The sequence below is a fragment of the Phoenix dactylifera genome, unplaced genomic scaffold (genome assembly GCF_009389715.1).
Source record: "Phoenix dactylifera cultivar Barhee BC4 unplaced genomic scaffold, palm_55x_up_171113_PBpolish2nd_filt_p 000261F, whole genome shotgun sequence".
Lineage (NCBI taxonomy): Eukaryota > Viridiplantae > Streptophyta > Magnoliopsida > Arecales > Arecaceae > Phoenix > Phoenix dactylifera.
This window is the reverse complement of record NW_024067752.1, coordinates 43,856-60,667: the sequence shown is the minus strand read 5'-3', so window position 1 is coordinate 60,667 and position 16,812 is coordinate 43,856. Positions and strand designations below refer to the sequence as shown.

At 38.4% G+C, this 16,812-nt stretch overlaps 1 protein-coding gene across 1 annotated transcript; it reads right to left on the bottom strand.

Annotated features, from left to right (window-relative positions):
- Positions 1–763: 763 nt before the first annotated feature.
- Positions 764–13,328, bottom strand: LOC103717331 (DNA repair protein RAD4). Its single transcript, XM_008805658.4, has 15 exons — positions 13,182–13,328; positions 13,026–13,082; positions 12,796–12,899; positions 11,984–12,286; positions 11,776–11,868; positions 7,859–7,951; positions 7,608–7,709; positions 6,557–6,606; positions 4,577–5,344; positions 3,742–3,901; positions 3,534–3,635; positions 3,242–3,436; positions 3,006–3,158; positions 2,153–2,362; positions 764–1,427 (listed from the first exon to the last, which is right to left on the bottom strand). The coding sequence occupies exons 1-15, from the start codon at positions 13,222–13,224 to the stop codon at positions 1,044–1,046; spliced, it is 2,817 nt and encodes a 938-aa protein (XP_008803880.2). The 5' UTR covers positions 13,225–13,328; the 3' UTR covers positions 764–1,043.
- Positions 13,329–16,812: the final 3,484 nt, after the last annotated feature.

The window sequence follows — 16,812 nt, the reverse complement described above, 5'->3', positions numbered from 1 at the left end:
GTTGCCATCAGGCATTTCACAAGCAATTTTCTGTTGTTCAAACATGAAATTTCTCCCATGTTTAAATCATATTTGCATTATTTGCTAGTTCCTTTCAGGCTAATCGTGCATCAGTCGTCAAGTAAACCTGTGGAATATATCATGGTTCTTAAACCTGAAGAGTTCATCCCTTGCTCTGCGATATTTGGATGATGGTGAGTGAGGATGTTACATTCTAGGCTACACATGTATATCACGAAGCTAATGAGGTGGCTGACTGGGTGGCAATATATGTAGCGAGCCATTCTGAAAGCACCCTATGAACTGGGAAGGAAGAGATGCCTGAAGCATTTCAGAACCTTTTGTTATTTGATTCAATTGGGTGTATTCGTACCTGTGTTGTATGAAATGCCCACTTTAGAGCGAAAAAAGAAAAAAAGCATTATCTCCATATTCAATACCGATCATGGTTTCTCACTCTCTCGCTAGAAGATGAAGAAGTGATGGTGCATGAGGGATGGCATGCCACCATCTTGCACCCACAATCTATTGAAACAGACTCAAAACCATGCCAAGTTGCTGAGTCCAAACTCTATGGAGATCCCACAAGAATTTGCAGCACCTTCCATGGAGTTCAAGCTCTTGGTGCCACCAAGAGGCAGATGCCTGGATGGTAAAAATCATCTTTTTACGCAGAATCTGCTATCCCAAGGCCTAAGGGAACAATAAGTTCCACCAGCGCCTTTCTAAGCCACACCAGTCCACAAATCAGATGACTCATGAATAAAAAAAGCAATCAAAGTCCAAACAGGCTCTTGATATTTCTAGTGACATAGGAATCAACCATGGAAGTTGAAGCCATATAACAGCCAACCCCGACAATGGGGTGAAGCTGGTTGCTCATACATTTATCCCTTCTGTCAAAATCAAAGAGGCTACATCGGGTCGACCAGAAGAGAAACTGGAACAATATATATAGATATATCATACATTACAATATGGATATACCATACACTCTCTATAGGAAATCATGGTAGAGTAACATGTGTAAGAAGAATATAGTGCTACAACTCTTCCACTTGAATAGAGAATCCACATGGGCATCGCTTTGTCCGGACAAAGCTTTCTTCATCAAAGCTCTGGCACTCTATAGGGAAGACATGCTCATGATCCTGAACAGATGGCAAGACTGCCCTTGCATTTTGTTGTATCGATCCTTGCTGTGATCCTATGGTTGTTAAGTCAATTTCATGACTATATTTTTGGGAAACAAAATTGTCGTTCTTTTGGTCGGTGGGGGAGTCATGAGGGACGCGCTCCACGTAAGAGTTCTTCAATCTCTGTCTGGTTATAATGGAGGAAAGTAGCTGAAACCACCTTGAGAGAGCCTGTCTTTCATTGCGCTTTCTTTCTTCAGCTTCTCTCCTCTCTTCTTCTTCAGCATATGCCTGTTGGCAAAAGGAAGAAAAGAAAGTTTAAAGAAAATCATCAGTGCATGTTCATCTGAAAGTAGTGCAACAAACAAGTACTTGCAATTGTGCTTGGGATAAATAGTGAGCATCCTTTGCTCTTTGCTGTCACAAGACAGCATCTGATTTTCAAAATGTGAACTTCCTGCTATATTTCATCTCATATCCAAATGAGAGAGAGAGAGGAAATGATGCCTTCAATATATAAGTTTTGCCAGTATGAACTGTCAAATGTCCAGACTCCTTGAGTAGAATTCAATGCTTGGATCAGCAATTGAATTGCTAATGAAATATAAACCCAGATATTGATAGTTCCATCGTGCAACATGCGGCATAACATAGAAATATGCCTACCGAACAAAATGTTGGCCAGAACATGCTATTCCAAAATAATCAATGTGAGGACAACCTATGGAATAAGGCATTGCATACGTGAAGAAACTGCCCTTAAGCTGAGCCTACTGTATGATATGGTTCATGATTGATTGAACAATCCTTTAGACCAAAAAAAAAAAAAACAATACAGATTTCAAGAAATAAAGAGGTTTTATTATTTATGGAAGGATTGTAGAAGATTTACAGTGCTGCCAGAAAAAGTGCAATAATGAATGAAGTTGACCATTATGGAATAGCAGATTTCCTTAGGTATCAAATACTCAAAGGACAGAAAATAGCAACCATCCATCCATCGTGTTTGGCCTTACCTCCATGATAGCATCTTTGAACTCTCTGCAGACTACAATCCCTTCGAACATGGGAAAGCAACGGCCGTTACGATATTCAAACCCAACCATGGCAGGTGCAAAATCAACTTCAAGCCTCTTTGCAACTGGAATCAATCTGGGTAACCTCAAGTGTACCGTGCCAGGTGGAAGACACTTCTCGGACCATACCTCCACTTGACCACGCTCATTCTGGATAGACAATTAAGTTATAGCATGCCTTCGTTTTAAAATTTGAAGCGGAGGGGATTAAAATGTGCAACATTAGTATCAAACATGCTAAACATAAGTACAGAAACATAGAGGTTAATGACATAGCTGAATGACGCATAGAACAGAAGTGGGCTAGAAACATATAAAATGACATAAAGCTGCTCTCAAATCTCAATTGCCTGTCAGCCTTAAAGTACTCTAGTCTTTTCACCGTCTTAGTTTGTTCCTGTTCACATCTGATGTCTATGTTCGTATGGACAGAAATACGTGTAAATGTGGTGACTCGGAAGTAATTTCTTTTGTAATCTCATTCTAAGAATGAAAAGAATATCGACAAACAATTAAAAGAAATGCAAATTTTGATGATTCCAACAAGCAATAGGCAATATGAGGTCGCATAACACAAAAAATTTAGGTAATGTACTAGGAATTTCTTATGCGCATAAGTAGCTATCAACCTCATGTCCAAGGGGCTACTAAACTTAATCGTTATTTAAGATAATGAGTATCCTAGATGTTGAACACAATTCATTTTATTACCCAAAAAGGAGATATCAAAGTTTAACATGCTAAAATTCAACTACTTTGCAAGCTTAAATAAGAAATGGAAGTAAAATCTCACCTTTGGCACAATACCATTTACAGCATGAGGAAGTTGTAAAGGTTCCAATTGCCACTTTCCATAAAGTTCTAAGGTTGGTTCCTCAATATCTTCTTCAAGAACACTAGGTTCAGATGTCTGGAAGTTAATTACTTTTTTGGAACCTTTCACTACCTGAGGAGAAACACCAATAACATAAGAAATAAATGCAAAGAATGACCTACAAGTATGCTTGATTTAAATTAAGCTGCTTCAACCTTGGCAGGAATTTCATTTGGTTTAACTTGCAAGCCCTCCCGCAACCATCTTTGTTTTGTTTGTAGCGTCTGAACACAAGATCGAGGATAGACAGGATGACCTGAACAATAACCAAGTACAGGACCCTTTGGATGGAGTACTTGATTCTTGTTAAGCCATTTTTCTAGGGCATAGAGGTGGTGGTTTTTAAAGGCCTGCATTCACCAAATTGTTTCATTGAGCGAGTGACCTTAGTACAAAACTGATCAAGACATAAGTGCTTCAACTTAAGCATCTGTGTTGTATATATACCAGTTGATTGGTTGGAAGAGGCTCAGTTAATGCCCTAGTTTCAAGCTCCATGTCCTCAAGAGAATTCCTGGTTGAAATCTGAGTCTGCTCAGCTGGAGGTTCCTGTTTAGATGGTTCAATACGGCATTAATCAGCCAAATTCACATGACAATCTTGTGAGCTAGTCTTAACTAAATCCATTTCAAGAGGATGGAGCACTTCTGAGTACCTTTTTCCCTGGGTCATATGGGACCTTCTCTTGTATTGCTTCTAACTGAACTATTCCTCCAGTTGCACCTGATTCCAGCTCCTTCAATGGTGCCAAGACTGTATCCCACCACTGTGAACTTATTCGTTGCGAAGCAATTTTATACCAGTGCTTGCAATACCTGGAAATTTATGACGTCGTTGGTCATACTTGGAAGACAGGTTTATTACAATTGTACTAACATTGAACATGTATTTCTGTTGGTCTTCACACACTATTCATGAGGGGCTTCATAAGTATACATATATCATCTTTTGCCTCACATAGTTATAATTTTAATTACTACTGCAATTCCTCTAACTTTGTGCCTCAAGTATCAATAATAATGACAATTTGAAGAGCTGACAACTCTTGTTGAATCTTAAATCTGCTGGACATGCTGCAGGTGTACCAAGCATAAAGGTGTTAACGGACCAGGTATTGGAATTGGAAATTGAATGAATTCAAATCAGGCCTTTCTGAAAGGACGATTGGCTAGGTTTTAACCTGGCCTTTCACAGCCCTAATCTGCTGCATATACACTGTAGTTGTTGAGAATTACCTATTCAATATTTCACTGACAGCATAATATTTATGGACTCCCTTGTTCAATGGAATTGCAGATGGAAGGGAAAAAATAAAAGGAAGAAGTTTTGCACACGAGAAAGTAAATTAGCACTTATCTATGAAGTAATCAGTGTCAAATTCTTTATTTGTCTTAAGTTGTGCTAACCATACCAAATAGGTTTCAAGATGTAGGATCAACTTTATTATATACAGTGATATAAGGAGGGAAAAACAAAGTCAAGGGGTAAACCTGCGAGTCACTTCTTTAGCACCATTTCCAGCAAAAGCAATAACATATTTCAATGGTCTCCTGAAAGCAGCAACAGCAGCTTCTACTTTCTCTTCACCATCAACTATACCATTTGCTGCATCAACATGCACCCATCTTTCAGTTAAGGTCTCCCCACTGCAATAGACTTCTGCCCAGTACAAGGGAGGTCCTGTTCTTCTTGACCAAACTGCACTAGAACTACCATGAGTCAGAATTGGAGATTCTTCACTTTTGATTTTCCTCATTTTTTTTAAAGGGGAAGCGATAGATGATGCAGTGCTAGGGATATCAATCGTATCCAAACCTACATTTTCTCGAATTCCTGCTAAAGTGGCTGAAAGAGCCATGTCCAACTGCAATTCAAACTCTAGATCCCCTTTCCTTTTTGATTTTTCAGCACAACTGATGACACAAGAATTCAAGTTGTCACTGCATGCTTTGCTGGCTGATGCATCACTGGTTCCATCATCTGAATTACAAGCAGCACCTATACCTTTAAGCAAATTCTTCTTGCAGGTTGAACTGTTCTCTTTTTTGTGATGCTTTTCTCTTTGGCAAACTTTATCAGCCATGTATTTGTTGGCATCATCCATTGAAACAGCAGGATATGGAGCGTTAACCTGATAAGGACTTGCCACAGTACTAGAAGAGAATATCCTCGTGTCCAACCTTTCTGCATCTTGGCTTGAGCCCCCAGGTATGTCAGCATCTGGCTTGAGAGAGGCCACATCTAGAACAGCCACAAACCTAAAAGAAACACATGATTTAATATCTGGTATGCATATAAGCATCCCATAGACTTTTCTTAAACAATTTGATTTTTCTTACAATAATGTACAAGTTTTGTGCTTAATAGAGCTAGACATTGCCCATTTCCTTGATTAGAACATCTTTCCTAGGAACTGAAACTTGTGAAATCATAAAGAAGCCATTACCCTTTTTTATCATGTGCCCATGCATCCTATGGGCTTTTAAGTTTGTAATGATGATGGTGACAATACATAAATACATAGATTTATATCAAGTAAGATTAAGATATTCTGTATAGCTATATGGAATAATTAAACATTGTCTTGTTTCTTACACATGATATGTATGAGCTTATGGCTGTTGGAAAGTAAAATTCCCATATCCTCGTAAGATTTCTTTCTCATTATTCATTCAAATTACATTTTAATCATGCTTCTTAATTTTAATACAGTTTTAATTTCTTAATGTTCAAATAAATTCAAAGGAATCTTACAATGTACAATCTGATCAAACCCCCTCTAGGATTTACAATATGGTTCCAATCTTAACAACACTGCATGGCATTATTGGGGTAAAAGAGCAAATTTCTTTTAATCAAATCTCCAGAAAAATTCTTTATGTTCAAATTCAGTATTTATCAAGCATAAACTAAATGCATCAAAAAAAATATATATGTATACCAAGATAAAAACATTAATATAAACGTAAGGGAGTGATCCACCAAGATGTATGAAAGGGGAAAAGAGAAAGGATCTTTGTGATATTTATGCAAAAGAATGATTCCTTTGATAATATTAGATTGTTCTTAAATACCAATATGCTAGACACCATATGAATAGAACTATCACTTACCCCTTGATACAATCCAAGAATGTTCAAAAGCAGGATCATTGTAAATAATTTTAAATCAGTAGGCCCTAGACCATTCTAGGCTCCCTCAACATCTCTATACACCTAATTGCAGTTCATTTCAACAACCTTTTATCACCAAATCACTAAACCTTTCTATTACTAGCAAGACTCAAATGGAGCAAATACCTTAAACAAATGCAATGATCATCAACATGTTAAACCGCATATATGCTAGCAAAATCCTCCAACAACAAAATGAAAGATGAAATAACTTCAAAAAGAAAAAGTATTTTTCATATATAAGAATGTATGGAGCCATATAAAATAATAACTCTGGCTGATTAACAACATACTTACCGAGTTGTTAAATTGAGAGCTCTAAATAAGGCCACCGACAATGCAACAACCTGCATCAAATGTTAAATTAGGATATTTATTCTTCCTTTTTTCTGGAAGAAGGACCATGCAGCAGCCTAGCTAAGATTATGGGTGAAAACATCTCACAAATTACAAAAACATATAGTCGTCAAATATTGTGAAACTTGAGTGGGGAAAGAACTCCTGATATATACTCAATGTTACCACATAAGCATATGGTGTATGAGTTTAAGATGGCAAGAAAGCAATGGAATAATGGGAAAAAATGCAAATATCCACAAGTAGATAGACTGCAACACATATAAGAACACTGTAAGTGTGCATGCAGGAGACAATCATATGCAGTCAACATCTCCAATACCACCTTTATCGCAAACTCATGGTGGTTCATAGACCAAGAATTTGCATAATAAAGCATGAATTTACACAATACATAATGAAGTACTTACAATCAACCATACCAAGCATATGGAAGTGGTGATTAGAAAATCAATCCTATCTGACTGGAAAAACAGATTTCTGTAGCACTCCGTCACTATTGTAAAGAAGTGCATGGTAGAATACTTGACATCCATGTCCAAAACGAAGCAACGAAGCCCAATGTAATCAATCGTCAAACCGGATCACAGAATGTCAATCTCAAGCATGAACAAGAGAGAATGTCATGTTCATGCTTCTTTCAAGGATACCAGAAATCGATACATTTTAATTCAAGTCCTTTAGAAATATAGCTTCACAAATTTACCTCAACAAAATGCATTAAAGATTAAAAAATAAAGGGACGTTCAATTGCTTGCGCAAGTTTTAAGCTTGTAAAATGGGTGCTACATTTCATTCCACAAATTTTGTAGCAGGTGCCAGTGAATTCAAATTAGACCAGAATGAACAAGTCCACTATTAACTGCAAGCAATTAATTGAATATAAATTTGAAATGCATTATTTCATTCTAACAATTAATTGTCCATGGCAAAAAACTGAGTTTCTGGAAGAAAAGAATTTGTAAACAATGGCAGAGAAAATGTAAATTACCTCCTCCGCTGTCCCTTCACGAGTTTCAAGAGCAAAGGAAAGATTTGACTTAAAGGATCCCCTCTCTATATTGTGATTTCGTACATGGAAATTATTATGAAACTGCAGAAAGAAGTAATAATAATCAGTGAACCGATCAAAATAGACTTGACCATCTAATATATTAGAAAATAAATATACAGCCAAACAATACAAATTATAAGAATACTCATTAGCAATGAAAACTTAAAATTTACAATAGTATCCAGTACCCAATTGACGAGGGAGTTCAACGTACTAGCTGTCAGTTTTGGAACCTCCACTATCTTCAGTAAGTTTGATGGTAAAAGTGAAACCAAGGAAGCCTGTAATAACATGAGTCCTCTCAATACTTCTAAATTTTACATCCTTGATGTAAGACACAAGATGACAAATTAAAAAGCTAATAATAATCAACTATGTGAACAAAATTTAGAAATATGCTAGCTTGCATAATAATTGTTTAGAACTGATATATTAATTGAATGAGCAGCATAAATAGACCACGTAATGAACAGGTAGAATTGCCAACGAAGTAACAAAACTTCAAGGAGAGTTGAGAATAAGGACATGACTACATGAATGACCATAAAATCAGAGCACTTTCAACCAGAGCTGAATCTTAAGTTGATCTTCAATAGCAGATTCAGATATTCTGTGCTTGCCAGTCCAGATGATTTTCTTATTTAATAATCTTACTAAACACGTTTTTGAAAAAAGTGGCCCATATTAGATTGCCACACCAATAAAACAAAATGAATCAACAATGTTTAGAGTGCTAAACAGCAAGGATTGTACCACCTATTTATAAATATTTAAAAATATTGAAAGCAAAATTTCAATCAAAACTTTACTAATCAACCCACATCTCTTTGTTCTACACCTTAAATATGAATTTGACTCCGCAACACTAGAGGTTGCATGGGAGGTCAACAGTCTAATAATTTTATTGGAATCCAACCAAATTTCTGTGGCTTGTCAGCAAATTAGATCCAACAATTTATTAGATGGGATTTGCATCCTAAAATAAAGCCCAGTGTTTATGGGTTCTATTTCTGATCTGGTCTAATATAATCCCAAGTTCCCCACCCCTGTTTTCCTTTCCTAATCCCCAAAAGCCCTCCCATGAATCCCCAATCCCAACTGTCTTCCCTTGCTCCTTCCAATCTTCACGCCTCTACTGTCTCTGTCCCCAAACCCCAAACACAACCCCATTTCCCGTCATTATCAAAAAACCAACCCTCTATTGTCTGCATTTCTCATCCTCATCCTCTTCCCATCTCCCTTTACAATGCCAGACTCATCCATACCCTTATCCAGTGTAATGAGACAGCAGCTTGGTGGAGCTGAAGCAGCAGCCAAGAACAAGACAAAAGAAGAATCACTCAAAAAATGATCAGGCGTCGATTGTTTCAACAAGGGGAAGGAAAATATTATGTGTTTCTATGGCATTTGAATGACATAGATGTGGGAAAAGAGTTAGCAAGTGTCTATGGACAGTTTCTTAGATCCCCCCCCCCTCCTCCTAAATTTGTTCTCCCTCTGCATCTATCTCACTCAACAAGAGACCCCAAACCTGAACCAAACCTGAAAATTAATGAAATTGGATGATGAGGTATCAGATCATTTGTTTATTATGGGAACCAGAGCCAATTTCAGATTCTACAACAACATTCAGACTTGAATCATGATACATAAAGAAACAGACCTTGATTCTACCTGTTGGAACAACGAGCACAAAAATTAAAATAATATAAAGATTTTGTTAAAGATGATGAGATTATATAATGGCATTAGCAATAACCATAATCAGCAAGCCTTATTGAACTATTCGTTACCAGTTTTAAGAATCTCTTTAACATCAATTTCTATTAAGGGCTACATCCCCCATTAATAAGAACTTTTTCAAACCAAAGAGGAACAGGTAAAGGTTTTTCTGAAAGGAAACTGATACAGATTTTTGTAAGTTAAGGTGTCAAATAAGGATTTTACCATATGGAAAACCAACAGTTGGAAGAAACAGAAAACTAAAGGAAGCACTGAAAGAATCTATAACTCAATATGCCAGGGTTCAAGGCACTGCATGAGTTGCAATAGAATCAACCAATAAGGGAAGAACTCAAGAATATATACAATTCAATAGATTGTTGACTATCCATATGATGTTGGTATCAAATATTACATATGTACAAACCACATTAAACTATATATATATGTATGTATGGATCAAAACTCCCAGCCCAACCACTCCCCTCCCCCCAGGAAAAGATCTTCTTCTCCTCCCCTCAGAGACTTCAATATAGCACTTCTATGCAAATGTGGGGTGGAGGTTACTAACAGATATGAAGGTCTATGGAGAGAGACTTTAATAGAATGATATGCAAGGGATAGACCTCTGCCTGATTATTTTCATCTAAGGTTCAATAGAGCTTCTATGTTTCGGAAAAATCTTCTGAAGGTAAAAATTTCATCCTAACTAGTTTCAGATTTGTTGGGCACAGTATTCTTTTCAATTTCAGGGAGATAGATGGACAAGGGAGACCACCTTGGAAGAGTTGTTCAGCAGGCTTTTCCATCTAGCATATGATCCTAATATTTTCATTTCCAATTTCTGGCTGATTTCAAGTAACAACAGTGGGTGGCAGAGCAGTTTCAGACATCAGCTAGAAGACCACTAGATATCTTGATGCCTCGTCTTTGACCAATCATTTAACCGACTTTCATCTAGTAGATGGCAGAGTCAATTGTGTCTGGAGATGGCACTCTCGCATTCACTCAGCATACAAGATTCTAAAACCTGGATAAAGGCGACTGTTGCTGCAGCTACATCAAGACTATTTAGAAAGTTCAAACTAATCTTGAAGTTCATTTGATTGGTCTGTATCAAGGAACCTGGTCCTTATTTCAGTCAATTTAATTAAGAAAGGGTTACCAGTGGATTATACATGTTGCGACTTGCAATCTGAGAATGTCATCCACCTTTTCCTAATGTGTAGACTTTCCAGAAGTTTATGGAAGCAAGTGCTCCCACCTTTTAGGTTAAAAACTTGTTTAAATATCTCAACGAACTGTGGACATCACAGATGACTCTGCATATCCCTTTAATGTTGCACCCACTTTGGAAGATACTCACAATGGCCTTGCTATGGAACCTGTGGCTAGAAAGAAATGCTAGGGTCCTGAAAGGCAAGTTATGTTCCATCAGAAATTTTCAAACACAATTCAGGTGCAGTTTTCAGGATAGATCCCTTGAAGGGTCCTGAACTTGTTCAAACCCTGAGCTTGCTTAGAGATACTGACCCCTTCAAGTTCTTCACCCCCCCCCCCCCCCCCCTTCTCGTTCTTGGCCCCCCACTTTTATGTAATCTCCCTTCCTTCTTGATGTACTCTGCTTCCCTCTCTAAATGAAAGAGTTAACATATTTGTGTTAAGATAAGAAAAAATGCAGAGAAGTATTAACCTCAATGACATAGCCCTTATGGTGCTTAAGAGATTAGATGTACAAAAGGGATACAACAAGATAAAGTATTGAACAAAGTGGAAGGTGATCTTACCATGTTTTGCCTGCTAATTAAAAAAAAATAATATAGCAAGCTATGTACATTGAATATGGCTTATCACAATATAAAGAACTATGTGCAGTAAATGTACTAATGACCATGCTGCCCATAAGATGACAAAGCCAAAAGATCTCCATATCATAAAAAGTATAAACTGGATCAAACGACCATTTTCCTTGTGATAACCCATGGAGAATCCAAAAATATGAGTATGACCATAAACTAATGCCTTAAAGCCAATCCAAAACCATGAAGACGGTCATACTCCATCAAATCAGGGAAAAATGTCATGCATGTCAGATTGTTTATGTTACCTCATTCAAATGTATGAGCAGCGTATCTTGCTTAAACAAAAAGCATATAGATCAAATTGTGCATCCATATAGTATATTTGCTACTAAATGGATAAGATGTCCAAATGTACAAATCAAACAACAAAAAGGTAGATGCAAAAAAACTTAGTAAAGGTGGCCTATTGATTAGTCCCAATTTTTCATTTCTAGCTGAGTATCTAGAGATAGACCTTAGAGGACAAAAAAGACAAGGTATGAAACAGATACGGTTACAACATGGATCAGTATAGAAAGAACCTGAATGAGGGGATCATTGCAGACACTGTCGACTAACCTACCCCGTGCTAGTAGACAAAGCAAATGGACCTTGTGCACAAGTTCGGCTAGCACCTAGAAACGTGGCAACCCCAGGTTAAGTTCAAAACATCAGTAGCATAAATCCAAAATGAATGAAGCATATTGTAAGATCCTTAACTATCACCACTTATTAATTTATGTGATTTACCTTGTCTTCTGCAGAAGCCCTGCGAGAAGCCCTCCTCTGAGCAGTAGATGGTGAATCAGTGAATTCAACAGTCACCACCCTCCCAAGATCATGGGAGTAGCCTTCCCTGCCTTCCGAAACAGAAATAGTACCCTCTTCCCAATCCATTTCATTCACATCCAGATGAACTTTCCCTCCTACATCTTTCCCTCTACTTGATGTGCTTCCTTCCATTTTCTGACTACTACATCCCTTCAGACCTAAATCACAAAGAAGCACTTCCTTAACACGCACTTGACCACTGTTTTCCCCTGGTACCTCTACCTGAGAAAAACAGCATTAGAGGCCGTCAGAGAAATAATATAAGTGCACATCTGAACTCTTCAAAACTTTAATCCATGTCCCATATCATGGGCAGCCTAATCTTATCAAAACATGTATCTTCATTTTCCTTCAGCCCTCCTGGTAATCTAATTACAAACATCAAACAAAAACTAGCAAATTCCACATCTAGGCCAATTAGCTTAGATAGAAAGAAGCATAAAAATAACCAGAAGCGCTTAGAAACTAGTCCAGGCTTTAACACATGGGTTCTACTTTCCATATTGAAGGAGGCCTAAGCTTACAAAAATAAGCACTTTTTTTTTTTATCCTAATCGCTCACCATCCCACATCCCAGCAACCAAACTCCAAAGGCTAAAATACTAACAAATTCCCCGTCATGGGCAGTCAAATAACCGGAAGCATCCAGCAACCGGGCCTTGACCTCAAAAAGAATAAAGGTGACACCTTTCTCTTCATTTGAGAACAGAGAGGCCAAGAACTGGACAAACCTCGACTTCGGTTCCCTCGAGCAAGCTGGGGCTTTCTTGCCGCCGTTTCCCACCGGAAGCTTTGCGAGAGGCAGCCCGTTTCGACTTCTTGACAGAGGCCTCCCCTGAGATGGCCGCGAGGACACCCCCGAAACGTCAAAACCAACCCAAAGGAATCAGAAACAAGGCTTCTTCCGTGAAAATCAAAAATTATGAATTGAAGAGGATGCGAACTAGAAATCAATACAGACCTTTTCCATGACCTGATCCATGAGCAAGACTGGTCTGGGGCTCTGAATTGCGCGGAGCTTTTGGGAAGAAACACAGAAGAGCGTCGATTTTTTAGGATTCTGTTTGGATCAATGGAAGAGAAAGCGACTAAAGAGAAAGAGTTAGGGAGAACGAACCCGGCGGGCTTTCTTTACGTTTGGATTGGCTTCTGGTTCGCATGTCTTCTCTTCGCCTTTCTTCTTGTCGACGAGAACAGGGGAGCAGGGGAGAGGGTTTCGAGGGTTCACCGCGCGGGAGCCCCGACGGGGATATATAGAACTGCCATTCTTTGCAACCACTTCGGTCTCCTGCGAATCTGCGATGCACGCTGAGATTCGGAAAAAAAAAATTCAGTAATATTATCGTCTCTGCTGATATAAATTAATAAATTATGAGATATCAGTTAAAATAGTATGAACGGGTATTAAAGAACCGGATTGGTAGTTTATGGGATCTACCCATCTACAAGTATTTCCAATCAACACATTCAAACCATTATTGAGCCACATTTCCTATAAACATATTTACACCCTCAAATCCCTTTTCCTTACTATCGGCGAAGAATATTTTAATACATCGGATGGTGTACCGGGCTAAAATCATCCTTCCTTAGCCTCCATCCACTTCTCCCTTAGGATATTGTCTTTGGGCATGACAAGGGGCACTTGATCTTTTATCCTTTCTTTGTGGGCCAGATATCCTTTTAAGCATAATCTTCCATAAAATCACCCTTGGATAAATCCCAAGGTCTAATAAGATCAAAGTATATATCTTCTCCACGACAACCTTTATCCCCCCTAACGGCAAAATTAGTGACATACATCGACTAAGTTTGCATATTTTTCATGTTTGGCCTTCATATCATTTCGTAATAATCTTATTAACCTCAAAACATTTCTTCGAGCTAGAATTAATCATATCAATGTCATTTATCTCTTATTTTTTAGATCTAATTCCTATTCTCTTACAAGATTCTAGTGTCTCATACCTTATCCACATCACTTACACGAGAGAGGATAGAATTAGCCGATCCTTTTTATAAATTTAGAACTCTTTTCTGTCCGTAGTTTGTAATCTCTCCTTTTATCTTAGCCCTTCATCCTAATCCTTTCATTCTAGCCTTTGAAATTCAAAGAAATACAACAAATACACTCTCCCTGATCCTAACTCTGCACCTTATCGATTCTCTTCTTTTTCCCTATGGCCAATAAGAAGCCTCTAGCCTCATAGCAACCCTAGTCGTGGGTCTAAAATAGCTCAATCATAATCCTTAAACTAAATAATTTTATCATAGCCTTTCAAAGAAATACAACAAACATATTCTCTCAATTCTAATCTTATAGCCCCTCAATCCCCTCATCTTCTCTCCGTAAGAAGTCTCCATCTCACATCAATCTTAGTCTCCATAAGTAGAGACTTGATGCTAAGGGGACAAGGAGAGAAAGTGGTGATCCAAGCCACATCAAGTGTTATATCCATCCTTCTCCTTTCTCCCTCTCATTGTTTTCTTCTTTACTTCAATATTTTAAATGCTTTTCTTATATCTTGAACCATAATCAAGTTAGAAGTAGAAACTTTTAGCCTAAATCTGAACTCGATTGGCCTTACTCATCTTGTATATTCCTTAGCTAGAAAGTTAGGTTGGGACTTTCTTAGGGCCCATAGAGTAGCCTATAATTAAAGAACTTTAACTCTTAAAAAGTCATGTGAATAAGAGCTACTTGGTATCAAATGGATCTCATGCTTATGTAGAAAATAGAGATCGTGGGCCATACTTTTTATTTCCATCCAATTTGTGAGATTCCTTATCACTAAAGGAGCCGTTGAAGATAAATATTTAGGCAAAAAATTGGAAATCACTTGGATTGGTGTATTTAGAGGAAATGGTGGTAAATCCTAGGAGTTGCTTAGGAGAAACAAACATATTCTTTTTTGAGCTTGGCTAGAAAGGTATTTGGATGACAAATTTAGCAAGCCAATTATGGAAACTTTTTCCTATTAATTATTAAATATAAATAAAGTTGGTATTAATGGCTAAATAAGGGTTATTATTCAAAGGCTATGGTAATGAATACCTAAGGATTATGATTGTGAGAGTTATTATTTGTCAATTGATTCTCATTTTTCTACTCAAATTTGTTCAAACTCCTTCAAGGATGCCCAAAATAATAGTAAACTTTTATAGGATAATTTTTTCCCCAAGTCTATCATTTCTACAAACTCCTCTTAACCCACATTCTAGGGTTGTTAATGGGCTAGGCCGATCTCAACAGCCCGACGATCCAACCCAAAAAAATGGGAAGGTAGGGCCTGGAAATTAAGGCCCAATCAATTTTACGGGCCAGACCCCCAGCACCAAAAAATATTGAATTGATAGAGCCCGAGCCTAGGGAGAAACCTTGGGCTATCTTCAGGCCTAGGCCCAATCCGGCCCGGTATAGCCCATTTTACTGGAACTTCTCCTGGATCTCCTTCCAATGTATCCATGATTCATATGTCTCTCAGAATGAACTTGATGACTCCTATCATGCAACATATTGATTTAGTAAAATGTGACTTGTGAAGTACATATGAAAGAAGGAGGAGTGGATCCATTATGAAAAAAGATTGGATTAGGAGCAAAGATGGAAAAGATCTAAGACATGATTTAATTAACTTTTGAATTTTAGGATTAGTAAAAGCTTTAGTTCAAATTTGGATATCAGAAAGGTGGATGGGCAATCAATAAAGTAATAGCCCCATCAATTGTTATTATAATGATCTATTACTTACATTAACCTATACATCAAACTGGAAGGCCTCGAGACAATTATAACCGAAGTCATAACGTTCATGGTTATAACTTTTTGTCCTTGTAACTAACCTTATTAAGGGTCAAAAACTTTGAAAAGAGAAATGCTTCAAGCAATTTATTAGCCCTTAAATACTTCTCCAACCTCCAAAGAGAGTAGGGTCGGCCCGAGTACTGTGCCTGTTTTTCTGGGATCGACCCGAGCCCTGTGCCAAGCATGCCAAAGTGTGCCAAATATATCAGATTGTGTTGGGAATAAACTGTCCCAGAATTAGTAAAATCCAAAATATTCTACTTCAACAAATAATAGGCAGAAATAGGCTTAGAGAAAATAAATAGAGAAAGTGAAAAAATGGAACCCGAGATGCTAAGGCGTGGTATGTTGGTCATTTTCCTTGAAGTAGATTTCGCCGCCTTACAGTGCACTAGGCTTGGATGGCGTTTTACTCCTGAAATACAATTAGGGCTGTCAACGGGCCGAGCTGCTCGGGCTCGGCTCGGGCCCGGCTCGGTAAAAGCCCGGCTCGAGCTCGGCTCGTTAGTCAAACGAGCCCGAGCCCGAGCCCAAAATGAGGCCCGTTTAAATCTGAGCTCGAGCCCGAGCTCGAGCCCGAGCAGCTCGCGAGCCCAAACAAGCCCAAAAGAGGGCTCCAAAATTGAATTGGATTGGTTTGGGTTCGGACTTAGCCCGTTAACCCAAACCCAATCCGTTAATCACTTAATCCTTCCCTCCCACAGTCCCACGGTCCCACCTCCTCTTTCTTTTTTTTTTTTCTCTTCTCCTTTCGGACCTTTCTTCTGGGTTTCTCCAGAAGCGTCCGGGTGTCCGGTGTCCCTCCCCTCCCCTCTTCCGGATGTCCCTCCCCTCCTCCCCTCCGGGTGTCCCTCCCCTCCCCTCTCGCCTTCCTCCTCCACCGCCGATGCCTCGCTACCTCCCTCCGCCGCCGATGCCGAGCTCGGTTCCGGAGGTTTCGATC